A 27,323-nucleotide genomic window follows, 5' to 3' on the forward strand; every position below is an offset into this window, starting at 1 on the left:
TACTCTTCCAATTCGTGTTCGGTGGTGCACATGGATAAAAAATAATGGATATCACAGTAGCTAAAATATATCAGAATGTTTACTAACATTATTGGTTTATACAAAGCTATTAAAATTTATGATAAATATATTATTTATAATAAACAATGGAAATATTATAGTTTTCAACTACATATATGTATATATCGAGAATATTCGTTTCATAATAAGGTTCTTATGCATTTGCTGTTACATTTATCAATCGTGCAGAAATGCAATATTATACACTCAAAAATGAAGTAAATTATAAAACAAGAAAACGGGAAAAGTTTAAATTTTCTGCGCCTATATACAATTATTACAATACTTCTGGCGTTTTCATACAAGATTCTTATAATACATTTAATAACAAAGTTGATATAAATGTTAGTATAGCACTTGATTTTTGCTGGTCGCTAGACAGTTATTAGTTTACCAGAACACCATGGGCATGGATGAAAATTTGGTTCCGTAATACATACATCGCTGCAGTCTTTAATTTCCGTCAAAAGATCTAGGATCTGAGAAGTAGTTTGATCTTTTTCATGCGTCAATACCTCGCCATTACTCTCGTTTTCTATTGAGAAAAAAGCAATAAATTATTGCATCATCTTATTTATTAAGTGTTCTTCGAAGGAAATCTACTTGAAATTTGTGACATTACCTATATTATCGGAGAGTATCATACCCTCTTCAGCTATAGTTGCCGTTGATACGACTGTGTTGGAATTTTTAGATTTCAATAAACCAGCCACAAGTAATTTTAATTTATGCAATTGCTCCTGTAGTTGATTACGCTGCTCTAATAATTGTTGAAACGTTTTTTCTTTCTCTTTGGCTTTCTCTTGAAGAATTGCACGCTGTTTCTGATACAAAGTGACGTACTCCCCTGAAGAAATATATTAATTATTACTTCGATAATACATTAGTGAATTTCGTGATTAAATTAAAGTCAGTCGTAAATTTTAATTACCTATTGTTTCCGTTTCTCCTTGCAATTGTAAAACAAGGTGTTCAAGTCTTTGTTTTTCATCTGTAACCTCAGCGAGTTTCTCCATTGTTTCTTTAAATCGACTTTCAAGTTTTTCAAACGCTTCTGGAATATTGACTATAGCATTATTTTCGGATATCACAGTTAGTGCTTTTGAAGTATCGCCATCCATAATAGTGGTGGTACCGTCTTGAGGCTTGTCTTCACTATTACAGTTGATAGCAGTTCTATCAGTAGTATCATCAGCTCCTATTGCATCTGGCTTAATGACATTTTGCGAGATTGGATTAAGCTTTGATTGCAACAGTTGATTTTCCTTTTTCAAATTGTCAACCGTAATCTATAAATAGTTTTTAATGCAACACATTATTTTTAAAATCAAGGCCTCATTATCGATATACCATAAATTTTGCTTACCAAAGCTTTTCGAAGCTCTTCCTGTAGTGTATTAGCACTGTGTGATTGAGCTTGATAATGTTGAATTTGATCTTCTATTTGTGCTGCATGCAGCTTCTCTTTTTCAAACTCAACCAGGGCAGCCTCTTTTTTGTCCAACTCCTCTTTTAATTCGTCTAATTGTTGTTCAACGATGTTAAGTTGGGCATTCAATTTTTTGCCAATTGTACGTTCGGCTTGTAATTGTTCCGTTAAATCGAGTTTTGTATTGCTCTGGAAATCACAAGTTTAATTTTTGTGAAGATCACGGAAAGTTAGTTAAATCACTTATAATCGAAATCATTACATACGAGAGCAATAAAAGCATCGTGCATTTCATCGAGTTGAGTCTTTAGTTGCTGATTTTGTGATACAGCGCGAGAAGCGCCAAGCTGCTCACCTTGTAGAGCCTTGGCCAATTTAGATGCTTCCACACTTTGCTCTCTAATATCTTGAAGCTCTTTTAATTCTCTTCTGAGAGATTCTATTTCGTTATCCTAGGAGTATTCAACAAAATAATTGTAGATTTTGAGTTTTCATAATTTACATAGTCAGCATTATCATACCTTTTCATTCAATAATGATTGGAAATTTTCTTGCTCCAAAACCAGATTATCCATACTTTTAGTCAACATTTCTATTTTTTCAGATTGGTCTTCTATTTCAGGCACCGATTTGGTTTTTTCTCTTTGAAGCTGTTGTTCTAATTCAGACAATCTTTGTATATAACTTTGCTCCCGAATTTCGGAATCAGCAATAGTTTTTTTAGATGACTCTAGCTGTTATAAACGGAAAAATAATCAGAGTACATGAATCAATGTATTACCAAGTAATGTATTTTATTTAAAGTTGACTTACCTCTGCTAAGAGTTTATTATGTTGTTCATCCAACTGTTGTACATAACTTTGATACTTTTTGCTGACTTCATCTTTTTCTCCATTTACATTTTCAAGTGCTTCCTTCATCTGAGACAACTGTTGCTCAAGCATTTTGGTTGCATGATGCTGCGTTTCTAGTGAATTCATTTCTTGTGGCGAGTTTGATAACTGTTGCATTCTAAGCTCACTCAAAGATAACAGTGCTATTTTCTCTTGTAATTCCTGATTCAAAGTTGTTACTTCAGTATTTTTATAATTGAGTTTTTGACGTAATTCTGATGTTTCTAGTTCAAAGTCTTCATTATCCTTCCTACAAAAATATAAAATAACGTAAATCTTAAAGGTATTTTGTTTTTAGCAAAAATATATACATATATCTAGAGCAATGCATACATACATCAGTTTGTTTGATTTTGCTTCAAGTTCTTCATAATTTTTTTGTAGATTTTGATAAGACTGTGCAAATTCTTGCATGGTATTTTTTAAGGTTGTCAGTTCTCTTTCCAATTCTGTCACACGCTGATGTGAAGTTTTCAATTTACCAGTCAATTCAACTACCTCCTCTATGATCCAATGAAACAAAAATCAAATAATCATTGAAAAGTTTTAACGGGTATCAAAGATAATATTTATACCTGTTTTTTGCTTGATTGTTGCTTGACATTGAGAATTGATAGCAGTTAGTTCAGCTTTTTCCCCAACAAGAATACCAATAGTTTGAGCATCCAATTGTACTTGCTCTTTTAAAGGGTTCACTTCTCTTATAAGTCTGCTTTCAAATTCAGCATTTTTAGTACTGACAATTGCTTCTAATTCTGATAATCGGCTATTCTGTAATCATGTTATTGTGTTTCAAAAATTAATGAAAAGATTGCCAGGAAAAACTATTCAACTTATTTTAAATAGCAATACTTACACTCTGACCAATTTGCATATTTAGCTCATTGATAATTTTTTTTTGTTCTTCTAAACAGCAAGTTAGAAATTGATTTCTTTGTTCCAAATCACAGTTATTGAGTGCTGTTTCATCTAAGCTTTGCTCATCGACTAATACATCAGCAACTGCATTTGCCATTTGCAAAAGGTGTTCTTTTTGAAGTGAACTAGATGTATTAATGGTTTTATTGTTTTGATTTATAATTTCAATTGGAGCTTCAGAAGATATGATAGAGTTGCCATTATTACTACTATCACCTACTATGAAGTTATTGTGTGATGACATATTTTCTGTTATACCATTTACCGATGGGTGTTCTTGTTGTTGATTTATATGTGAATGATGAAAAAGTTCTTCATTACTTGAAGTAGGGCATTCGCTCATGTTTCTTGTTTCCACTTCACTACTTGCATTATGATGAGTGTCAGGTGAACTACTATCCAAAGACGTTTTCTACATAGAAATGATAAAATAAAAAATTTTTCACCAATTAATTTTCAGATGAATATCATTACTAAAAATCATACCCTCTCATAGTTTTGATTTTGCTGATCAGTGATTTCTTTGGCATTTTTCTGAGTTTGTCCTTTCCTATTACGTTGAAATTCTTTAAGCTGCAAAGCATATAAAGCAAATTAAATGACATCATGATGTGCAGTAATTGTTATAATTAAGCAACAATACTTTACTCTTTTTCTAGCTGCTGACAGCTTTTCCTTGTCCATTTTTCAAGTATTTCACTTCAAACAATGGTAGTCAAAATTTTGAAAAGTTAATTGAAAGCAGCAACATTTATTTACATTCTGTTTTCATAAAAATAGTATCAAACATTTGACAGCAGTGTCAGTGTGTGTAGGTTATGTCTCGTCTTTCCATCTGCATGCCACTGCAAGTGCCACTTCAGCAGTTGATTATTTGAGTCGCTATCCCACCTGTCACCTATATATATATATATATATATATATGTATATATATATATATATATATATATATATATATATGTGTGTGTGTGTGTGTACATGTATACCGCTAATAGTTATTACACTTGTTTGTGTTGCATTGCATAATACCGCATCCGATGAAAGCGTTGCCAAATATTTTATAACCTAAGCGCGTAGAGAATCGCTTCAATTGTTATTTTATTATTGAGTCAAAAGTAATGAAGATTTTTTTATAAAATGAAATTTGATTTAAATAAATTTCCTTTTGAATATTCCCGCACAAAAGTGACTATATATCGCAGTCACAGTGTTGCCAGATTGGGGAGTATATAATATGTGACTATGTGACACCACTGCCAATGTTTATAAATAAAAACATCCTCTACTATATTTCATGCTTTGAACTTTGTTAATGTCACCTTTGATCATCATATAAATGGCGAGCTTCCGCGTAAATAAATATTGATAATTTTGAAAAATAAAAATAGTTTAACGACATGGCAGCTGCAATTACAGCTGGTAATCCTATTGGATCTATGAGGTTTGTTTTTAGATGCCAAATCTAATTTTATCTTAACGGATAAAAATCTGCACCCACTGATAAGTAATACCATCATACCCACTTGAATATTTCAGGAATATACCTCAGTTTAGAAATGCCAGGCAAGGAAGTGTTATTGACTTTGACATTGATATGTTTTTAAAAATATCCAATTATGAAGACACTGTCAGACAACTTGACATCTACTATGGGATTGGTGAGATTTATAGAACTAGACAAATTTGCCACTAATTAATATACTTTATGGTAAATAATTTACTTGATAATTTGCATATTTTACAGTCAAGAGACAAATTCTTCATTATCAGAGTTGTATAACAGGTCTTTTTCCTCAAATATCTACAGACAAAACAGTAGGAAGTGTCAGAGAAAGTATATACTGTGCAGCTGCAGTATGGAGTTTATATCAAGCCTACAGGTATTTACAAATAAATTATCATATTTAAATCAACTTGGACTAACTTTGCTCAACGTTACAGGAGAATAGATGATGATCGTGGTAAATCATATGAGCTTGGTCAGTCAGCTATCAAGTGTATGAGAGGAATTTTAGAATGTTGGATGAAGCAGTCTTCCAGGGTAGAATTATTTAAGAAAAATCAATCCAACCGCTTTGCTTTGCATTGCAAGTTTCACTTAGATACGGGAGATGAAATTTTCAAAGATGAAGACTACAATCATTTACAAGTAACCAAAAAGCCATACATACCCATAATAATTAATTTTGTATGCCGAACTTGATAATTATTTTTATAGATTGATGTTGTATCTTTGTACCTAATTTTCCTGGTACAAATGATATCATCCGGGCTACAAATAATATATACACAAGACGAAGTAGCTTTTGTTCAGAATCTAGTTTATTACGTTGAAAGAGCTTATCGAACACCTGATTATGGAATGTGGGAGAGAGGTAGTCGTTACAATGATGGTACACCAGAAATTCACGCTAGTTCTATTGGTATGGCAAAAAGTGCTCTTGAAGCCATCAACGGATGTAATCTTTTTGGAGAAAAAGGTGCATCCTGGTCTGTCATATATGTTGACATAGATGCTCACAATCGTAATCGTAGTATTTTTGAAACAATGCTTCCAAGGGAATCTAGCTCTAAAGTACAATCTTTTTTGTTATTTAGCTACATCACTTAAATCAATTAGCATTAACTATAATTAATATTCCAGAGTGTAGATGCAGCGCTACTTCCAACAATTTCATTTCCTGCTTTTTCCACTCACGAAGAAGTATTGTACAATGAAACAAAAGCCAACATATTAAGAAGACTAAAGGGTACTTATGGTTTTAAACGATTTGGCAGGGATGGCTTTAAAACAGTACTGGAGAATCCACAAAAACGATATTACGAGTCTGGTGAAATCAAAGTAAGTGTATATACATACTGATTTTTAGAAGTGATTATTATTTATGAGTTTACTTTATTATTTCCAGGAATTTGATAGTATAGAATGTGAATGGCCACTGTTTTATATTTTTATGATCATAGATGGAGTTTTTAATACATTACCTGAACAAGTAGAAGAATATCAAAATTTGCTTAAAGCTAGATTATCCAAAGATTCTCATGGAGGTAAATAATACATTTGCTTACAAAGCGATCAGCTGGTCAATCAATCAATTGCAAAATGATTTTTAGATCCTGTAATACCAATGTACTACTATGTTCCGGAGGACAGCATTGAAGCTGAGAAAAATGAACCAGGAAGCACATTGAAAGTTCCCAGTGATATTGGAAGAGGACACAGAGGAGGGGACGAGTCGGCGCCTATTTATCTATGGAATCAAGCAATGTTTGTCATTGCACAATTACTGACTGCCAGTTTATTGCACATCAATGAATTAGATCCCATTCGTCGATATTTACCATCGTACAACAGGCCAAGAAAAGCCGGACGGTACTCAGCTTTTCAGGTAATGTTAGACAAAAAAATAAATAAACCAAAACATTTTACATATTGTTATTATAGTAAAACGTACTGATTTATCATGTAGTAGCAACAGAGTTCACAAATCATGAAAATTATAATTTATTAAGTAACCAATTTTTTCTTGCGTTTTATACAGGCAAAGCCCAGCTGTGTAAGTAGCGTATAATCAATATTGCCTGTTGTAAATCTATATGTGGAAAGCACTCGTGGTGTATTAATCAAAGCACAGACAGGCTTTTATCACATTTATAACTTGATACTAGATTTAAAATAATCTGGATTGCAAAAAGTTATTTGTTTTCAAAATTTAATCAAAATTTGTAGGCAATAATAGAAGTCCTCTTCAGGGAAACAAATTAATTGATTAAAAATTGCATGTTTTTGCGTGTATCTTTACTCTTTATTTTTTTTTCTCGCTGCTTTTTTTAATTGTAGACTCAATTGGCTTTTCAAAATGTATGCACATAGAAATATTTGACAGATTATTTTAAGTACTTAATGCTTAAAAGCTGCTATATGCATTGTGAAGAAGCATGTTTATCAGAATTGCAGATTAAATGAAATTCAACTTAAATTTTATGCTATATCAATTTTTTTTATAGGGCACACATACTGATCTTGTAGTACAAATCGTATTAATTGCCGAATCTATGAGACTGCAAGCTATGATGGCTACTTATGGCATTCAAACTCAAACGCCTCATGAAGTTGAACCAGTACAAATTCTTTCGTCCACTCAACTGGTCAAAGTTTATCAATGTCTAGGTGTCAATAGTAAGTTAAATCTTGAAGGCCGACCTGCAAGGCCTATTGGTTCTCTGGGTACAAGCAAGGTAACATTTTTGGTCAATTTTTTAATCAATCAATCTATTGAAATGTAATGAAAATTTGCATAAATTTTGCAGATATACCGAGTGTGTGGTATGACTGTTTTATGTTATCCTCTTATCTTTGAGGTATCAGAGTTTTATTTATACCGTGATATGGCCCTACTCATTGATGACATAAAGACAGAGCTGCAGTTTGTGGGAAAATACTGGAGACTATCAGGAAGACCTACCGTTTGTCTTCTGATTCGAGAAGAGCATATGAGGTAGAATAAAATGCAGAATTTTAAAATTGTCACTGTTTCTGTTATTATTACCATTATTATAGGGATCCCCAATTCAAAGAAATGCTGGATCTTTTCGCCATGTTAAAAAAAGGATATTGCGATGGAACAAAAGTAAGAATTGGAAGACTTCAAAATTTAATATCATCATCTTGTATAGGTATGCATTTTAAGCTATTGACTATCAGATTTTATAAAAACTTAGTGCTTATATATTTCTCATGTCAACAGAACATTTGGATTTCATAAGTACAATGGAAACAGATCTGGATTTAAATCAATTTAAGCAATTGGAGCATGATTATATCGGTTATCAAAGTTTGACAGATGTGCCAAAAGCTCTGTCTTACGATGAAGATATTAAAGATTATTCAGTGAGTTATAACATTTAGTTTGATTCTTACAACATCTTTAGTGATATAATTGCAATATAAAACTTTTAGAGTTTCAAAAGTGAATCTACTCCTAATATATTGCAAACACTCAGAAATACGGCCGGTTTGTATGCAAAATGCCAACTGTATGGTATAATTTTACAACGAGAAGGTGAAAATTACGAAATTAACGGTACGACAGTCGGAGAAATTCTGAGGTCCTTGTATCAACAAGCTGGTAGTTTGCGGTATTGGATGGCTGTGCGTTATTGTAGCAGTTTATTAAATCATACTGTCGACAGTATTAGTCCTTTCATCACGGGTGTTCTTGTCAAAGGCAAACAGGCAAGTATACATAAAATTTTTTCATTCTAAACAGTTGACTGATAAAATAATTTTTGTACAGATCACGGTTGGTGTTATAGGACACCAAGAAACAGTTTTCGATAAACCCATGACACCTGCTGAAATTCAGTCTGTAATGTACTCGACAATTCAACCCCATAATGTGGTACAGGCTGTACTGCAGCAGGAAGTGTTGTTATATTGTGGTAGACTAATTGGTACAAATCCAGAAATGTTCAAGGGTATATTGAAAATTCGAATTGGGTAAGAAATCATATAGCTCTTTTATGAAAGTAATTAAGTACAGTGTCTTGACAAAATAACTTTTAATTTGTCATGTAAATGGATATAATTAGATTGGGACTGCAACTATTGGAGAAAAAATAGTTTGTCTCTATTAATCCAGCCTTATCCTATATATGATGTCCAATTTACTCGATTGAAAAATCAAAAAGTTCTTAAAGTAAATTCAAAGTATTTTTTCAAATACTTAACATACGCTTTTCCGAAAAAATCGTTTACAAAATTCTTTAATTCTTTACAGATGGGTTTTGGAAGCAATGAAATTATACTTGCAAATATTTGGAAAAACTTTGAAGCCGATTGAAAATTATAGCCCCTATGAAGTTAGACAACTTCTCATAAAGGTTCTTACAGTCAAAGAATGGGCAGCTGATGAAGAGTAAGTTACTCTTGTAAATCAATAAACTCAATGCCGACATAGGTCCAGTAATATTTTGTATCATCTTTTGAAATTTAGCTTATCCATACTTGGAAGAAGAAGGATCGAAGGCAGTCTTTGTCGTGTACCGGCTCATTTTTATAATCAAGTTTGGGAAGTACTGGAGAGATGCCCAGGTGGTATTTGTGTTAATGGAAGAGATGTGCCACAACAGCCGACTTTATCAAGCATGACAAGATCTGAGCTTACTTTTGCACTTCTTGTTGAATCTATACTTCATCATATACATGTTCCAGAATATCGTCAAATAGTTGTCGAGGTATAATATAAATCTAGATTTAATTTCAATAAAAACGCATAATTGTCATGTAACTTATGGTAATTCATTACTTTTAGCTTTTGAACATCGTATCAACAATTCTGTTGAGAAATCCTGAGCTGACTTTCCAAAGACAATTAGATTTAAATAAATTAGTCGACGATGCTTTTGTTATGTTTTGTAAGGTAAATCAAACTTTTTTTCTTTTTTTTTTTTTTAAGTAATAACTTTGATCGTAAAAGCAAATATTATATTTTCAGGATCACAATTTAGAAAAAACAAATGATATGACACCATTTTTCTCTGCCAGCTATTCTGTAACAACGAGTTTTCTCGCTAGGGCCATTGTCAATAATGTACTGACAGGGGATTGCGTCACTAATATTTCCGATACCCATGATGCCTTAGAAACAAATGAAATGTGCAAGATCACGTGAAAGATTTAAAGTTGTTGTAAAAATGTATTTTAATATAAATAAATCGTTTTGAGATTGTTCATTGCTATCTTCTTGCAAAATTTTTGTCCATGGAATGTTTTAACCTTTGAATATTATTTATGTTTGATTTGATTCTTGATGCCACAGTTTCCTTATCGGCTGCCATAGCTAAGTGTTTTCTGGAATAAAAGTATATTACATGAATTAACATACAAATGCATAGCATTTAAAGATGATTACACGAATCTTTGCATGAACTTACTGAGCAAAATCTTTGTCAAAGGATTTCTCCTTAATAGATTCCTTTTTTTCTTGCTCTTCATATTTTTTAACATTTTTTTCTCGCTCTTTGTCTCGCCAAGATGCATTAGACATCATTTCTTGTCTTCGTCGCTCCTTTTCCTCCTCTGTGAGTTTTTGCTTTTTAGGAGGCAACCATTTTTGTTCTGTTTTTACGGTTTGTTTCTCACTTTTATTTTTCTCTGATGATCTGTATGATTTGTTGGTTGTGTGTATTTTTGTACCATCTGCTTTCATCAAGCCAAAATGTTTTAATTTATATTCTATGTCACTATTTTTATCATCATGACTTTTCTTTTTGTGTTTGACATCACTATTATATTCATAGTCTCTCTGCTTTTTCTTTTTTGACTTGCGTTTTGTGGCTTCATCTGAACTACTTTCAGATTCACTGCTGTCACTGTCACTGTCTTGACTCGAATCACTTTTGCTGCTATATTTTCTTTTCCTTTTCTTTGCTTTCTTGCTTTTTTTCTCTTTGCGTTTCTTCACAGACTTTATTAAGTCTTCTTCATTAATACGGCCTTTTAATTTCTTATACTTAGCTGCTAATATGTCATCCAACTTTCCATCCAGATCACTTTCATCTTCACTAGCAGACTTCTTCCTCTTCTTCTTCTTCTTTTTCTCTTGACCCTTGTCATCTTTTGTTTGCTGTTCAAGCTGTAAAATAAATAAAATTTTAGAGCAAATTTATTTGCAAGATTTCGTTATTATCAAATAACTTACCAATTGACGCAGCTGCTTTAGCTTTACTGGATTTTTGAGTAGTTGAGCACGAGTTTCCATTTCCTTTTTTTTAATGGCATACAGAGGATCTTCTTGGAGTTTTCTTGCTAAATCAACTTGCTCGTTGCCAGAAAAGAACCTCAAGGATGGCGGTATGCACTCTAGAATAACATGAGTAAACGTTACAAATACATTCAATTGAACAAAATAGAATAATAATTAATACAAACCATGCTCAACGTGATTTTTTGCTGACTGTGACTGCTCAGTGTTTTTTTCAGCTTGAGCCATCTGCTCAAATTGTTTGTCAATTGGACGACCCAGCAAGTAATCTTCTCTGTTTACATTTTCATGCGGCCCTTTGTACATCCAATCTAATTTTTTATCTTCTTTCTTTTCTATGGCCCCCTGTTCCATCGCGAAAGCTTTCATTTCTTCTCTGTCTCTTTCCATTGCTATTTCCCGCTTCAACTCCGCTATTCGTTTCTTTTCTTGCTTGTCCTCTTGCTCGGCTTTCCAAACTTTTTCCATATTTTTCATAGTGGATGGATGCCACGATTTTTTCAAATTCTACAGGATTAAAAAATTGACATCAGTAATAAATAGTCGAGCTTTTTCTTTATAGAAAAGTGTACACTTTACTTACCAAATCTCCTCCACCCATTTTGAAGAGTTTATTTACAATATATACAACAAAAAAAAATATATATATATATATATATATATATATATATATATCATAAACTTTCGGAAATCGGAGTAAAACCGTCTGAGAGTCCAAGGTGCCTCAAAACACTACGTTAGGAGGAAGATGGATATATATGGAAGATGGATTTGGAGCTCGGAGCAAACATGACCTTCGTCTGTTGACTTGGTACCTAACCTCTACTTCGTTTCGACGCGAATCAGCTGATACTTTTACCATCAACGCAACGAAGATAATAAGGTCTATCTTCGTTGCTTTTACAGAGCATCAGTAGTGTCCTCTGGCGGCAGTCGAGCATCGCCAACTCGCCACCCCTGAGATCTGTCAGCTGGGATTATTATAATTACGTTGTTATTAGCGGCGCCGGTAGAAGAGAAGAGATCGGCTACCTAACCTGCGCGTCGGGCGTCCGGACCCTCATGTTTTTGGTCGTTTGATGATACTTGTATAACCGGTTATCAACGCTGAATTATTTATCATCTATAGTGCAGGATCATTTTTAAGTGACAGGATAGATAAAATATCGACGGCTGAATGGAAGAAAGTCCTATCTTGGCGGGCGCTGATGAAGGTCTTAAAATGCTGAATTCTTATGTGACTGATGCTCAAACGTTATAAATCGCCAAGAACAAAAATCAAGAAAACAGTTGTGTCACATCGGATGCTGTATATAACTTACCAGATTAAAAGGTAAGCATTTAAAATAATATTGTGAAAATGACGGTTTTCATAATTTTTATGCACGTGAAAGATCGTGTGCATTGAAACGTTTTCTGTATCTTATTGCGAAAGTGCAGTTTACCCTAATGTCATAAATTTTAATTGAATTATTATAGCATGTGTAGTAGATAATCGCCTTCTCTATATAATATCAGAACCCATTAAATTTTTCGTTTAAGAGACCATTTCTTCTGTAATTTATTTTTGTCGTTGATTGCACAAGAAAGTTTTCTTAGCACCTTTTCACAGCTTCGTTAGATATTATAATATATTATCGAATAAAATTATCTAATCGCAAACAAATTTGCATTGATGTGTATATATATATATATATATATATCTTCATGTGTAGTTTTCGCAAATGATCGAACAGTATACACGTATGCTTGCCAATACATACTGATTATTATGTATGTTATGCAAATGAATACGATACACGACTGGCAATATAAGTAATTGCTGATGGTTATTCGCGTTGAGATTGGAGAAAAAATTTTTTTTTTTGTTTAAATTAAGGAGGCTTTCAAGTTTACCGTAACTTATCGTTCCATCATAATTGCAAAAACTCCGCACGAATAATGTTTTTACACACGATTCTCTATAACGCAGACATTTCCTGTTCCCTCGATCGTCATATAAAATTAAAAAGCGTCTGCGTGACTCGATCACTCATCGTCTGTGCACGCAGCGAAAGAAACCAAAGTGAAAAAGTATAGTTAAAATTGGCGAAACGACGAATATATTAATAATTAAAGTAGCAAAAAATATTACTCTTTAATTCTTAAAAAAATGTAAGATTTCAGATTTGTTAACTTTCTTTTACATTCTAATATAGTCAATGTATTTTTTTAATTATTCATTTTATAATAAAATGTAACAGACAATTTTTTTACATTTTGTTATACGTTTTTACGTATTGTTACATAATTGACGTTTCAAAGAAGAGAGCCCCACGAAGTCCTGGATCAATGGATTTGTATAATAAGTTGTAATAAAACGTAAAAAAGGCCCGAAATCCAACCAGAACGTACAAATTGGCACGATTTGTTACATTTTCTTATATTTTATCACAATTTATTAAATTTTTTTGTTTTCCACTAGGGTTACACAATCTTTCCTACACACAAAGAGATAAACGATTACAAATCTTTCTTCCCTATACTACACTTCGTTCTCTTGTTCGCCGATGGGAATGTTGTGCTCCTCGCAGTAGTCGATCAGCTCGCTCACGATTTCGTTAATTCTGCTGGCGAACTCGTTGTCCCGGTCGTACAGCTCCATCACGTAGCGATTGTTGTCCCGCAGCATTATCCTGTTGTAGAGAAGCTCCGGGTCGTCCCTGTACTTCTCCAGCTCCTTCTTGCTCTGCAGTATGATGGGGTAGTACATGACCCCGGTGAACAAGGCGCTCAGCTTCATGTCCTCGTACTCCTCCAGCAGATCCGCCAGGCTGGGTCGCTCCAACTCGGGGTTGTTCCTCTCCAGAGCGTCGCACAGCTCCTCGTGGTAGCCCTCGATGGCTCTCCTCAGTTCTCGCCTCCTGATGTCCGAGGTCGTGCCGAGGTAGGTCAGGTGAGCGACGTCGAACATGCGGGGCGCGTTGCGAGTCAGCTGGAAGTCGACGAGGCGGGCTCGGAGTGGCTGGCTCCGGTCGAAGAGGTAGTTGTTGGGCCAGCAGTCGCCGTGGGAGAAGACGGGGCTGAGCTTGCTCGGGTAATCCTTCTGCCGGTAGAGCCTGTCGAAGCCGAGCATCAAGCCCGAGAGGAGGCGCCGGTGGTCGCGGCCCAGCCGCTGGGCCACCTGCTCGGCCAGGTCGGCGTAGAGCAGCACCCGGTTCTTCTTCAGTAGCGCTTCGTTGTAGATCTGCTCGACGCAAGCCTCCGGGTAGACCTCTGCCGGGGAGTTGCCCAGCTTCGCCTGGGCCAGGAGGGAAGCCGCGTGGAGCCGTGCCTGGGCCCTCAAGGCCGCCTCGAGATGCTCGCCGTCCAGGATCTTGTCGGCGAGCATGGCGAAGCCTCGCTCGCGCATGTCCTCCAGCACGAGGAGCTTGTCGCTGGCCAGGAAGCACTTGGGACACCAGTCTTGGCCGGCGTACGACTCGCGGAGCAGCGGCAGCAGCTTGTTGAAGTACTGGGCCTCTTGCTTGAAGATCCCGCGCTCCCGGATGAACTTGGACTGCTGCTCGGAGGCCTGTGGCACGGCCTTGACGAACAGGTTGAGGCTCTCGAGTCCGGCGGCCTTGTCACGCCTGACCGTGATCCGAAGGTCCTGATGCTCGCCCAGAAAGCCGACCCTGCTCTTCGAGTGCGAACTCATTTGGTGCTCCACGACCTCGACGTTCTCGCCGTCGAAGGCTCGCCTTGCTATGCCAGCGATTTCCTCGGAACTTAACATTTCCTCTCTCATTTACTCTCTTTCCTACACTCTCCCGTGTCTTTCGTTTATAAATTTCGTATAATAGCTGACGAATGGACGGTGTGGGAAGCGATGTTGCCGCACGCGCGAATTTACAGTACGCAGAGGGGGAGTAGAGCTGTTAAGATTCGCTCGCGAGTGGACCTGGCGAACGACTGATTCAAGAGGCCAACTGGCGGAGGCTTATAAGGAACGTTACGCGAGAAACTTTCCGGCGCACAGTCGTCAATGAGCTGCGGTATTATAGGCTCGCGCCGATGCCGGAGAGAGAAAAAGAGAGGAGAAATTGTTTGGTCTTCCTGACTCGACGCGAGAATTCCTCTGTACTCGATCGCTGCTAATTTAGCTAAAAAATGATTGACTTGCGTACAAGTTTTGCTTGTATTTGTAGATTTAATTGAAAAAATATCATTTTTCCTTTATAGGCTTTCCGTGATCGCGCTTGCTCAGCGCCGCTTACCACTTTGTGCGCAATAAAATACTTGACTCAAACCGATCGCCACGTGTCTGCGAAAATCATTTGCTGATAAGAAACATTGTTAACTGCAGCTTTAATTTGAACTTAGTATAGAGCGAACGTCGAAGAGATAACACGTTTTTTCTTCGTGTTGTTATTAGTTACAAGAAATGTTCTCTCCCACGATGTAGATTCGAACAATCCACAATGTTTTCTTGCAAAATAGCCAAGAAAAATCGTTACACAATTCGCATTCGCAATTAAAGTGTACCAATACCATTGCAAAAGAATGCATAGTCTTGCGTAATTCATCATTAACGGATCTACCATAAATTGTTTCTCGGAGAATTAGCTTTAACGCGGCATCGCAGTTATCTAACTCGATCATCTCGCCATTGTAAGAGCCCAGCGAGAGACGTTTATTTCTGTCAGTAAAGTAAAATACTTCGGCCTCGCTTCCTACTTTCCCACGTCAAGGCTTTTCGCGACGATCAACTTCTTACATTTGTGAAAAAAAAACAAAAAAAAAAACAAAGTGCTTCAATGGTTTCAATGAAGCTTCTTCTTGTCTCATGCTTATACGAATTCATTCCTTCAGCGTTAAAAAGCAAAGTCATTATGATTTCGAGTTTATGCCCTTACGTCACGTTTTCACAGAAAAAAATATGTTCTCGCTGAAATGGAGTTTTCGATTACACCTTGCGAGCATCAAGCGATTCCGCGATATTCGTACGAGAGCGTGAGTATAGTAATGACCGGTCTGATGTTGCTCGATTAATCACCTGAACCTTGACCGTGAAAATGACAATGACTGTGTACATATTCCTATAACCAATGCTAACACGCGACAGACATATCAGTATCAATACAAGTGCTTTCTATCAATCAATAGTCAAGTTTTGAAATATTTTCCAATCTGTTTATTAAATGACGATTTTTTAAAACTCTGATTCAATATTCAATACACAATTCCTTTTTGCAAAAACAATCTGTATACTTATATCTAAAATTTGAATAACTATATGTTAATGATAACATAATATTTTTCCTTTAAAGTATACCTACAGTTACTGAGACATGTCGATTACTGGCGATATTCGAGAATAAGACAGTTTAATATAGCCTTAGGCACCGTTGCTTTTTTTCGGAAACAACTTCTTGCAGTAGTCGGTCAACTCCAAAGCCGTCTCGGTGATCCTGCGAGCGTACTCCTTGTTCTTCTTCATATACTTCAGCACCGAGTCGTTGTTCAATCTGAGTATGTACATGTTGTAACTGTCCTCGGGATTGTCCTTAAGACGCAGATACTCTTCGCTACCCACCAACAAGAAGGGAAAGTAAAACAAAGCACTGAAGAATCCAAGCAGTCTGGCATCCTCGTACTCGTCCAGAGTATCGCTCAAACTGGGCAATTGCAGGCCATCATCGTGTCTTCTAATCACCTCGTTGAACTCTTCGTGGTAGGCCTTGACCACGTAGTGCTGAACGTCTCCCTTGTCTCTGATCTCACGAGTCGTGCTGAAGTAGATTAGCTGAGCGACGTCCCACATACGGTTACCGTATCTCACCAATTGGAAGTCCAGTATAACACACTTGGACGGATCGTCCAAGTTGAACATGAAGTTGTTGGGCCAAGTGTCCGTGTGCGATATCACCTGGTTTATCTCTCTAGGATTACCGATCTTGTTGTAGGCCTTTTCGAAAGCTGCGGCGATCATTGCCGGATCGCGACCGTGTTCTCGCGCGATCTTCTCGATCAGCTCTATCATCAGATCGAAGAGGCCACGATCCTTGGTATTCTGGTTGAAAATCTGCTCGACGCAAGCTTTTGGGCAAACGTCCTTCAAGGACTTGCCCAGTTTTTTCTCAGCCAGGACCGAGCAGGCGTGCATACGGGCGAGCGCTCTGGCGGCCGATCTCAAGTGATCGGCAGTGAGGATCTTGTTCTCGCACATCCTGTAGCCCTTGCCTCTGATGTCCTCCAGCACGACAAAGTCCTCGTTGGCCAGATAACACTTCGGTGCCCAGGGCTCGCCCTCGTAAGAGTCCAGCAGCAGAGGCATCATCTCGTTGTAGAAATCGGCTTCCTGGTTGAAGACTCTGCGCTGTCTGATGAAGGTGGTCTGACGCACTGACTCTTGTGGCACGGCTTTCGCGAAGAAATTGCGTTTCTCCCGATCGGTGGCATTGACACGCTGCACGGTGACCTCCAGGTTCTTGTGAGAGCCCAAGAAACCGATCGCGTAGTTGGAATACGGGAGAATCTGGTAATCGACGATCTCGGTGCGATCGCCGAACGCCCTGTTGACGATCGTCCTTACGTGGTCGGAAGTGATGACGTTTGATTTGATATCGCTGGGGCTGGGCATATTTCCTGTGTTGGATGCTTTCTGTGTCGAGAAATGTCAGAAAAGCGACTTGTCTTGTCTGTCTTGCTGAAGTGAAGAGTTGGAAAATTCTTTCCTACGAAATGTCAATAGCAGTCTTGAAGGCTCGCGTACTCCTTTCGTACTAAAGCCGACCGTGTTGTTGCTGGTCAGTTATATTGCTCTTGCGTGACTACCTATAAATTTGAAAAATGGCGGAACAGCAAATAAGGAAGAACTTGAATATTTTAGTGCCTTGATCGCAATCGCTTTTAACGTTCGTTACTTAAATTACAGCCATTGCAATTGTGATTTCTTAGACAAATGAACATTGAGACTATTCAATAGTCTATTACATGTCATAACTACTTTATAAAAAGAATATTATATACTTAATTAATAAATGATTTATTGAAATCATTATTTTATCATCTAAATTGATCGTTAATTAGAGATACGCCTAATTGTCGCAAGAAAATAAATTAAATAAAGTCGAATCTTTATCGTTGACAGGTGATTTATAAGATAGGAGTGTCTGATTATTTTTGGCTTATTCTAAAAACACACTCTTACGCCGACGATAGCAAACAAAATCATCTTATTTTTTACTCTCTGCGATAATGCCTTTTCAAGAACTTTAAAAATACTAAATGCGCGTTTTCATGAAACGAATAGCATTGAGACGGAGTCATAATACCGTTTGTAATTTCTTCGGCAGTTTATTCATGAAGGCGCGAATTTCATTGTTAAATTTACGTAAAGAAGGATCTAAAGCTGCGTAAGGAGTTTTTTAAAAATGATTCCCAGTAGTTTAAAACTATGAATAGCAAAAAAATTCGAAGAAAAATAAAAACGAGCTTCTTGTATTCCTCGCCGATTATTATTCATGCGCAAAGTTGTTACTGATGATGCAAATTTTCTTTTATTTGAATCTCAAGATTTTTGGAACAGTTTCAAAATTACTTAATTGAATGATTTAAATATTCTAAAGTAAACTTTTTTTGCTACTTGAACACGTCTAAAGGACTATCAAGTACACTTAATGTAAAATAATTAAGTAATTCCTATTTGTTGGGATTTCTTTGAATGGAATATATTGAATCAGGCCTATATAGTATGCGCGAACAAGCAGTGATTGAGCGAGTACGGAGCGTCAAGTGCTAAACGAGTGCAAAGTGAGTAGCAAAGAGCAATGAACCAAGTGTGAGAATATTTGACCAGATAAAGAAGTAGTTACCTTAAATGTGCTGCATTGTGTCGTTTATTTCTTGACAAGTGTCAGTCAAAATCAAGTGCTATAATAAGGATACTACCATAAGGGATCAAAAGTTATATGGTATGTAAATAAATGTGTGCCAAATCAACTGGCAAGTTTTAAAACCACAACGCTTACAGCATATTTATTTACATAAAATGAAAAAAATCTTCTTCAACAAAAGAGTTTAAAAAATATATAATACACAATATAAATTCGAGCCTCGTAAGCTGTACGCTTTATCGATTCGCAAAATAGATATCGCCCGATGCTCATAAACATTCTTGATAAAACCAGCCTCTTCGAGTAGATCGTACAATCTTAATCTATAATACGACAATCCATCACAGTACATAATACATTCGATAAAACCGGCCGATTTACATCTGAAATATTTCTTTACAAGTACCCATCACAGTATCATAATGTATTCGATTAAACGCATCAACATCTGAAATATCTCTCGCGCGAAAAAAGTCTCAGTCTTTCAACTCGTCGCATCTGTCGAGAAACTCGATGACCACTTCGGCGATTCTCTTCCCGTAAGCCTCGTCCTTCTCTATGTGTTCCATGATGCAGTCGTTGTTCTGTCTGAAAACGAACTTCTTCAACACGGCCGTTTCGTCGTCGTACTCTCGGTAGACTTCCTCGCCGAGAAGAATCGTTGGGTAGTACAAGATCGCGTTAAACAGTCCAGCGATCTTGGCCTCCTCGTACTCCTCCTCCAGTTGCTCGAGACTCGGTCTCGCCAGTTCGGGTTCGCACTTCCGCAGCGTTTCGCACAGTTCGTTCCAGTAAGTCTTCAGTGCCAACTTCTCCTCCCTGTCTCTCACCTCCTTGGTCGTGCTCAGGCAGATCATCTCGGCCACGTCGAACATCCTCGGCGCGTAACGCACTATCTGGTAGTCCACCAGCAGACACTTGGGCTCCTCGTCGTCGGCCATCATCACGTTGTTCGGCCAGGCGTCTCCGTGGCAGACGACCCTCTTGTCTTGGTTGCCCACGTTTACGAACATGAACGCGTGCTTCGTGCCCCGATTCCAGTTGTCGGCTTTGCGTCCTTCCTTCTCGGCGACGTCCCTGATCAGCGACTCCAGTAAGCCCGAGCCGTGTTTGGCCATGTGCTCGGAGAACATCTGCTCCCTCGTGGCGTCCGGGTACAGCTCGCCCAGGGGCTTTCCCAGGCGATGTTCCGCCAGAATCGAAGCCGCGTGTAATCTGGCCATGGTTTTGACTGCCGCTTTCAGCGTGGGGCCCTCGAAGCACTTGGTCTTGAGGAGACTGTAGCCCCTCGCGCGCAGATCCTCGAGCACGACGAGCTCGTCGTTCGCCAGGTAGCAGCTCGGCGCCCAGGGCTCAATCTCCCCTAGCTCGACGGCTTCCATCAACTTGGGCATGAGCTCGTTGAAGAACGCGGCCTCGTGGTTGAAGACCCTCTGCTGTTGGACGAACTGCGACTGGCCATCGCTGTCGCGCGGTACCGATTTCACGAAGAACTTCAGCTTGACCGGCTCCGGATTGGATTTACGCTTGATCGTGATCTCGAGGGAGTGGTGACTGCCCAGGAAACCGACCGTGTGTGCGGAGTACCGTTCGATGCGGTCGGAGATCACCTCCACCGACTCGTCGTTCTCGCAAGCCTGTACGACGATCTTCCTGATCGTCTCGGAGTCAAGGATTTCTTCGATGGACGACATCCTTGTTTACGCGTAAAATTATTGGCCTTTACACTCTCCTCGGTATTTTCACTGTCTATCTAACCAGTATACACCTCTGTGAATGATCTCATGCTATTATCGAGTTATTAGCGCAGGGAAAGCAGTGCGACTGCACTGATATGAAGAAAGAAATAACAAGCGCGGCAATTATCGGTATAAGTATACAGCGTTGCGCGCGAAACTCGAGCTACAGTATACGACTGAATCGACGCACGCCAGAGACTTATACTTTTAAAGTCCGGCCACATGACTCGGCGAAATTTACCTGATATCGTTTTCCTTCGAGCTCGAGTGGGAATAATGCGGACACCGTCTCCGCGCTTGATCGATCGGCGAGATTTGATCGTGTTTTTTTGGTGGCAGAGAGAGAGAGAGAGAGAGAGAGAGAGAGAGAGAGAGAGCGGGGCTCGACGCGGAGCGTTTGGTAATTTTGGAAAAGCGCGCGAGGAATTAGGAGGGGGAAGTGTATAGGCGTTGTTTACGCGATCTATTATTTTCTCTTACGTGCGTTCGAAAGTTGTGACTTTTGAAAGAGTTGCGACGTTTCAGCATCGGTATTATTAGCTAGGAGATTTTCAAAAGATACAAACAATTTTGTCAATTGTTTGAATTAAGGATATTGTGCACTTTCGATAAGCTGAATGTTTACAATGTTTGGATGAAATTTTATGTAATAAATTTGATGGAAGATAACTGTTTATTGATCATGATATCCAAGTATAGCTGCACTTGATTAGCCTTTACCGTTTGCTTTTTAATAATTCAACGCGCGCTATTTTCATAGCATTTTATATATATGTATATGCGTATAAATTGCTTCGAGTAATGCATGTAAGAAGCCCCATGAATGAAGCTTGTTGTTTTAAATAATCGTTCTTTTAATTTGATATTTTCGAGAACATATTGTACTTGCACTATATTGTATTTACACTTAAAAAATCTTCGTTGTATATAGAGTAGCCTTGATTTAAATAAGTAGAGCGCTTGTAAATATAACCCAGAAACATGCTTTTGTTTGTACAGAATTGTTCACATCAATTCAGTAAACTTGTATCAATGAGATAACAATGATTGAATATTATAGTAACAGCTCTCAACGTGTATAGCTTTGCGTTTTAATTTAAGAAGAGTAGTTCGACAAAAATAAACTGTAGATAGACATTCAAAATTAAGTCGGAGAACTAGTTGTAAGAGAAAGCATGCTTTTTCTACAAAAATACCTTTCGAGTACAATACGAAATAAAAAAAGTGATACAAAAAGTCCATGTAGGAATGGAATAGTACCAATTTGCATGCATGTGTTTAAACAATTTCACATAAAACTAATTAAAATTATCTTGTTATCACTGAACCGTAATGACGTTGATAACGAAAGATTAAAATTATTATCGCTATGTACCAGCAGTAATTTTTAAAATGTTAACGATTATAACGCATGACTCTTTTACATAAAAAAAAGATTACTTTTATCGCGACATCTCTCAAAATTATAAAATATGTATATCCCAGTCCATATCTCTGCGCAACAATCGCAGTACAAAATTAAATCACTATCAAATTATCCTGAGATCAAGCAAACGATGAGTAATATACAATGAAACCGTACAAAAAATCGGCAAAAAAAAAATCTTCCTTTCTCACAGAGAAGAAACTACCGCCAGCGAAAAATGATGCTCTTCTTCATCGGGAACAGACTCTTGTTGCGAAGATACGTAGACACGAACCTCTTAACCTTCTGGCCAACGACGAGACCGGTGAGCTCATTCCGCTGACCAAAAATCGGCAACTCCTTGTCAACCTTTCTTTCGCGTGCGGCTCGTCTCTCCTCTTCGTAACGACGCAACGTGGGCACGGAATCGCCAAGCTGAACTCCGAGCAAAACTCTGTGCTCCATTTCCGAGGCTCGATTCTAACGAGGTAATTTTTACTTCGGACTCCGTACTTCGCGTAAGTATATCAATGCACGAGAACGCGACGACGACTATTAGTTTCGAGAGTATAAGCGTATGCGAAGTGACTGATGATTCTACTGGTCGGCGCGATAAGGGATCGGCTTTTATCTTCGCACGATGTGGCGAATCCAAGACGTAATTTGCGATGCGTTCGGTATTCGTGTACACGTGAGATAAAGCGAGGCGAAGACTAATTGCGCAAATACCTGTGAAACTTTACGATCGAGCTTGTGATGTGAGGGTCAATTTAATGTCACGTGATGCGTTATTGCGACTTTGTGTCGTGTTTATTTCCTTGTTCGTTTGTTTTATCTTTGTTCGCTGTAGAAGTCGTAGAGCAAATATTCGTTTAGGTATTTCGTGGGGTGGTGATGTTTTGATTTATGTGTGTCATGTGTGTGTCATTATGTAACGCGGTTAAATAATGGATTCATTGTTTACTGATTGAGAAATTTCAGAAGTTTGTTATGATCTGTTTTAAATTATTTTTTCAAATCACGTACGTAGAGCTGGGCATTGTTAGTGAAAAAAAAAAACTACAAACGCACAACAATAATCATACGCATTTAATTGGCAATCGATCATTTTACCACCTTCATCTTTACGATATCTCGCTTATATCGGCCGATTCGTTGACCGCCTGCGCTTAATCATACTGTCGTAGATTATTCATCCTTCCGCATATTATAATCCAACGCAACTTGCGCATGATCGCTGAATATAAATTCCTCGCGCGTTCCCGATTCTTTTGTGCGTAATTCCATAAACAGTTATTATCTTAGCATTTAAGAAAACTTTTGGGAAGTACAGACAGACATTAATCATTTCGAACAGTTTTAAATCCTCATAAGATCTGAAAAGCTTCTCTCGATGGTTTCTTTTCAGGATCAAGTGCTGGTAGTAGACTATCAACTCTTTTCCTTCTTTCTTCCTAAATTAAGGTGCGTTGAAAGAAATATCAACTGGTGCGAGGTGGATATAGACAACTAACGTTAACGCCAGCGGATATTAATCACTGAGCTATCCTTCCTTCCCGGACGGAGAGATTCGCGATGAAGGAGTCCGGAAAAAATTCGTTTGATAAAACTGGACGCTGGAAAAATTATTATATGGTTATTATGCGTAAACTTTTTTTAACGTGGCCTTGCGATGAATGATTCATTATATTTTTAAAATGCAGCGTGTTTGAAAAAGAGCAATAAATATGTTTTTTTTTTCGAGCTTATCGCTTTTATGATCTATGAATTTTGGAAGTATGGAATTTTTTGATACGACTTTTCTCGAAATTAAGCCATTTATAGTGGAACTGTTGAGGAACGTTTCTGATGATTATTTCACGAATTGGAGAATAAAAAAATCTCTCAAATTAATCTTCATCGATCTTCGTCGAGAAAATACGCTGCTAGATTTCTCAACTATATATACTTATAGATAATAATCGAATTTAAGTTCTTTCGTGTCTCCATTAATATGTATTACTGTACGGTTTTAATTAAACAATCTTCCAATCATGCATTCATTAAGCAATTATATTAATAAGCAAAATACCGGTTTCTTCGAATCTCACGTGCAAATCGAAATTTCGAAATTCGTAATGTATGCAAAAATTATATTTCCAAGCACGAATCTTCGCCTCATACCTTCCACTGCTGATTGACTGGGGCCTCTGTGAGAATAATGAGCAGCTGTGAAATCGATCCAGGGGAACGAGGGCCAACATCAGTGACGACACTTTGTCGTAAAACCTGTCTTGAAACGCATGACTTTTCTATCTCGGGCCTTACTCCATTGTCATTGCGTCTTTCTTCGCTAAATAGAATATATAGGGTACCATTTTTAATTGGTCTAGACCTACGTCCGACTTATTGACATGATTTCTTTGAAGAACGCCGACTGCTTGATAAATATGCTTTCTTTCAGGCATTCTGCCTGATTCTTGTCAGCGTGAGTCACAACTTTGATGAAGACAATCAGGATTTTAGGCTTGCTTACATTCTTCCTGTGGAAAAGTTCATACGTAGTATAATATTTTGATAAATTTTTAGATCTATAATAATAAATGTATGCTATTGCAAGAGAGATATTTTTTGGATACGCGTACCTTACTGTTATTGTTAAATTCTTTGAAAATTTTATGAATGGCGATCGTAACGTCTTGAGATGTGAAGGTGTCTTCTCGCTACTGTTACTCGTAATGATAAAACGTACCCATCGCAGGGCATTTTCCGCAAGAAATAGACGCGGAAACTACTGCTTGTAAACACATTAATTTTATCGCTAGTTTGAGCAATCTTATTTGATTTATTCTTGATTACTGAATTTTTTATTAGAGGGTCGGAAAGGTTGCCCGTCCATAGTGCCTGATGTGTTTGAAAGTAGATTACTTTAATTCGAGATAAGATTTCTATGTTTGATTATGAATGGTTAAATATCGCTTGATTTATAGAGTATGCACGAAAAAAAAAATGTATTAGTGTGAGTGTTTGGCGACTGTTTTGGAAAAGTACGAACTATATTATTATTACCTTTTTGTCTCTGTTCTATACGAAATAAATTTCGATTTTACTTTGCTCGTAGTACAAGAACGCCGTTCATTCGATTTTTACAAATTAATTAACCACTTGTCAGTTAAAAAAGTTCAGTTGAGTATCATACCCAATAATTTGTCCATATGTACTAACACAAGAAAAAAGTTATGAAAAAGCTTCGCTATGTTCGAGTATTTCTTTTATTGAAATCAGACAAAGGTGAATTTTTATTATTTATAATATATTCAAATTTACATATAAAAGAAAATATAATACGAAAAGCATATAGCTAAAAAGTTTATTATCGCATGCAAAAGCAATCAACGTCAAAATAGATTTCCTCAAAAGGAATCTATGTTAGTTTCGGCACACTATCCATTCTCGAAGTAATCTCCGCAAGCTCTCTAACGTCATCCCTCACCCACTTCTCGTACTCCGGATCCTCGGCCATGATAGCATCAACGAACGGCTTCCTCCTCGTGAAGTAATAAGCTTCGTACGTAGTCGAATCGTTCATAATCCTTCCAGCCGTCTTGCCGTCCATGAGCACCGTTGGATGGAATATACATGCGGTAACCACAGCCGGCAGTCTCTGTTCTTCAATTCCATTCATAACTTCCTCGAAACTCGGTAGGTCTCCCTTGAAGCTATTGATGGTCAAACACTCGGTTAACACGGCGTAGTAGTAATCGATCATATGCTGCTCGTGTCTCTGTCTGAATTCTCTGGAGGTCGACAGGTAGAGTAGCTGCATGACGTCGTGAGCCAGAGGGGCGTAGCGGATCAGCTGGAAGTCCACGAGCTTGCAGTGATCCTTGCTGTCGAAGATCATGTTGCTGCCCCAGAGATCACCGTGGTTGATGACGTTGCGTTTGGTTTTGGAAGGTAGACCAAGCTCAAAGACACACTCGCTGGCTCGACGGATGTTGCTGGAGTCGTAACCGAGTTCTTCGGCCAGGGTGATTACCAAGTCAATGGCTACTGTGTACCAGACCATACTGCGAGTCGTGCGTTTGAATTCCGTCTCTTGGAGGATTTGGGGGTAGAGCTCCATCAGCGATTTTCCTGCGCAACGTCAAGTTTGATTTTTAGAATTTTATAAAACGAAAGAAGTAGTCAAAGATAATGTATTACCGTTCAATTTCTCCTCCGCTAATAACGACGACGCGTGCAATCTCGCTAGACAGGCGATCGCCGCCATCGTAGTCGCCTCGTCGAACGATCTACCTCTGTTTGCGAAGCCTCTGAGCTTCATATCTTCGAAGACTAAAGTATCATCCGTAGCCAGGTAACATCTCGGTGCCCAGCTTTCACCCTTGAACTCATCGATCATGATCGGTACCACGTGTTTGAAAAAATCGGCTTCCTTCTTGAAGACTCCCTTTTCCTGGATGTAAGCCGCTTGGCTGAGATCGTCTCGTGGAATAGTCTTGACAAAAAAGCTGCGTTTCTCGCATCCCGATGGCCTCCTAGCCGTGACGACGAGGCAGAGGTGCGAGCCGAGAAAACCGATTTTCTCCTCCGAGTAAGGCCGCAGGTGGTAATCGACGAGATCGGAGTCCGGTGAAAAGGCACATTTCACTAGGTTTTCCACTTCCTTCCGCGTAACTACGTTGTCGAAAAAATTGCTAAACGACACTTGAGAGATTTGCTTGTTGAAGCTACTGTTCGGCGTGATGTCGAAGATCGTGTCCCCCGACATGACTGTATGCTTTTTACGGTCTCGGGAAGGTTTGATGGACAGATCAGCCTATCGGGTTATAAGAAAACTCTTGACTACGCTTCTGTATCTTGTATCTCGTATTGACAATTTTAATCAGCGATTCGGCAAACATATTAATGGAGAGTAACTGATAAGTATAACAAATTTAGTACGAAAAAAGGATGTTAATTCCAAAGATCATAAATTGAAAATCCTGCTTTCGTTATCAGTAGAAAAATCAATGACAAATTTTACATTCAAGCTAAATAAAGATAAGGCTGGGTAGAAGTAAAGATAAAGTAAAGATGGGGTTTATAAAAGTTAATAATAGAAATTAAAGGGCTGTCGTCCCAAAAGCTTCGCAAATCCGCCACGGGGTATTTTGTATTTCCAAACTTATAGAAAAACAGAAAGTCCGATCGAATTTTTCTTTCGGTAGAACGATTCATTAAACTTAAGACTACGGCGCTACAGACTCGGTTTTTCATTTGTAAGCTTTA

At 37.8% G+C, this 27,323-nt stretch overlaps 8 protein-coding genes across 11 annotated transcripts in view; 2 read left to right on the forward strand and 6 right to left on the reverse strand.

The window, feature by feature from the left end:
* Positions 1-155: 155 nt before the first annotated feature.
* On the reverse strand, positions 156-4,577 carry LOC100116846 (golgin subfamily A member 2). The gene is made up of 13 exons (XM_001601187.6): positions 4,304-4,577; positions 3,950-4,199; positions 3,788-3,874; positions 3,240-3,713; positions 2,959-3,154; positions 2,721-2,886; positions 2,303-2,633; positions 2,011-2,223; positions 1,756-1,941; positions 1,427-1,678; positions 992-1,349; positions 683-907; positions 156-595 (listed from the first exon to the last, which is right to left on the reverse strand). Exons 2-13 carry the CDS (start codon positions 3,983-3,985, stop codon positions 435-437), a joined length of 2,685 nt encoding a protein of 894 aa, XP_001601237.1. The 5' UTR covers positions 3,986-4,199; positions 4,304-4,577; the 3' UTR covers positions 156-434.
* LOC100116818 (probable phosphorylase b kinase regulatory subunit beta) lies at positions 4,368-10,042 on the forward strand. Of its 4 annotated transcripts, XR_004344584.1 has the most exons (20): positions 4,565-4,742; positions 4,838-4,959; positions 5,046-5,181; positions 5,243-5,450; positions 5,520-5,876; positions 5,946-6,143; positions 6,211-6,349; positions 6,416-6,690; positions 6,844-6,858; positions 7,310-7,540; positions 7,613-7,800; positions 7,863-7,978; positions 8,050-8,192; positions 8,262-8,537; positions 8,599-8,801; positions 8,894-9,000; positions 9,082-9,219; positions 9,298-9,538; positions 9,616-9,723; positions 9,799-10,036. XR_004344584.1 is itself a non-coding variant. In XM_008209750.4 (19 exons), exons 1-19 carry the CDS (start codon positions 4,699-4,701, stop codon positions 9,973-9,975), a joined length of 3,315 nt encoding a protein of 1,104 aa, XP_008207972.1. In that variant the 5' UTR covers positions 4,565-4,698; the 3' UTR covers positions 9,976-10,042. The 4 variants fall into 4 exon arrangements, 2 of the variants coding, with proteins under 2 accessions (XP_001601216.1, XP_008207972.1); XR_004344585.1 differs by lacking the exon at positions 6,844-6,858 and having other exon boundaries at positions 4,368-4,742; XM_008209750.4 differs by lacking the exon at positions 8,894-9,000 and having other exon boundaries at positions 9,799-10,042.
* LOC100114704 (pre-mRNA-splicing factor CWC25 homolog) lies at positions 9,581-12,097 on the reverse strand. The gene is made up of 5 exons (XM_001601506.6): positions 11,651-12,097; positions 11,235-11,574; positions 11,005-11,165; positions 10,238-10,938; positions 9,581-10,154 (listed from the first exon to the last, which is right to left on the reverse strand). The coding sequence occupies exons 1-5, from the start codon at positions 11,666-11,668 to the stop codon at positions 10,040-10,042; spliced, it is 1,335 nt and encodes a 444-aa protein (XP_001601556.1). The 5' UTR covers positions 11,669-12,097; the 3' UTR covers positions 9,581-10,039.
* A 57-nt stretch (positions 12,098-12,154) lies between these two features.
* LOC100116464 overlaps positions 12,155-27,323 on the forward strand; it is a 30,028-nt gene continuing 14,859 nt past the window's right edge. The window contains exon 1 of the mRNA XM_031922649.2: positions 12,155-12,400. Within this exon, the coding sequence (XP_031778509.1) occupies positions 12,312-12,400 (89 nt within the window). The 5' untranslated portion in view covers positions 12,155-12,311. The remainder of the gene's footprint in view (positions 12,401-27,323) is intronic.
* Positions 13,147-15,096, reverse strand: LOC103316375. The gene has a single exon (XM_008209751.4). The coding sequence runs from the start codon at positions 14,834-14,836 to the stop codon at positions 13,592-13,594; it is 1,245 nt and encodes a 414-aa protein (XP_008207973.1). The 5' UTR covers positions 14,837-15,096; the 3' UTR covers positions 13,147-13,591.
* LOC103316398 lies at positions 16,200-17,828 on the reverse strand. The gene has a single exon (XM_008209885.3). The coding sequence runs from the start codon at positions 17,669-17,671 to the stop codon at positions 16,427-16,429; it is 1,245 nt and encodes a 414-aa protein (XP_008208107.1). The 5' UTR covers positions 17,672-17,828; the 3' UTR covers positions 16,200-16,426.
* Positions 19,040-24,904, reverse strand: LOC100677982. The gene is made up of 3 exons (XM_016981890.3): positions 24,695-24,904; positions 24,234-24,592; positions 19,040-23,686 (listed from the first exon to the last, which is right to left on the reverse strand). The coding sequence occupies exon 3, from the start codon at positions 20,618-20,620 to the stop codon at positions 19,403-19,405; it is 1,218 nt and encodes a 405-aa protein (XP_016837379.1). The 5' UTR covers positions 20,621-23,686; positions 24,234-24,592; positions 24,695-24,904; the 3' UTR covers positions 19,040-19,402.
* Positions 25,304-26,976, reverse strand: LOC100116640. The gene is made up of 2 exons (XM_001601032.6): positions 26,256-26,976; positions 25,304-26,186 (listed from the first exon to the last, which is right to left on the reverse strand). Exons 1-2 carry the CDS (start codon positions 26,821-26,823, stop codon positions 25,474-25,476), a joined length of 1,281 nt encoding a protein of 426 aa, XP_001601082.1. The 5' UTR covers positions 26,824-26,976; the 3' UTR covers positions 25,304-25,473.

The sequence above is a fragment of the Nasonia vitripennis genome, chromosome 2 (genome assembly GCF_009193385.2).
Source record: "Nasonia vitripennis strain AsymCx chromosome 2, Nvit_psr_1.1, whole genome shotgun sequence".
Taxonomy (NCBI): domain Eukaryota; kingdom Metazoa; phylum Arthropoda; class Insecta; order Hymenoptera; family Pteromalidae; genus Nasonia; species Nasonia vitripennis.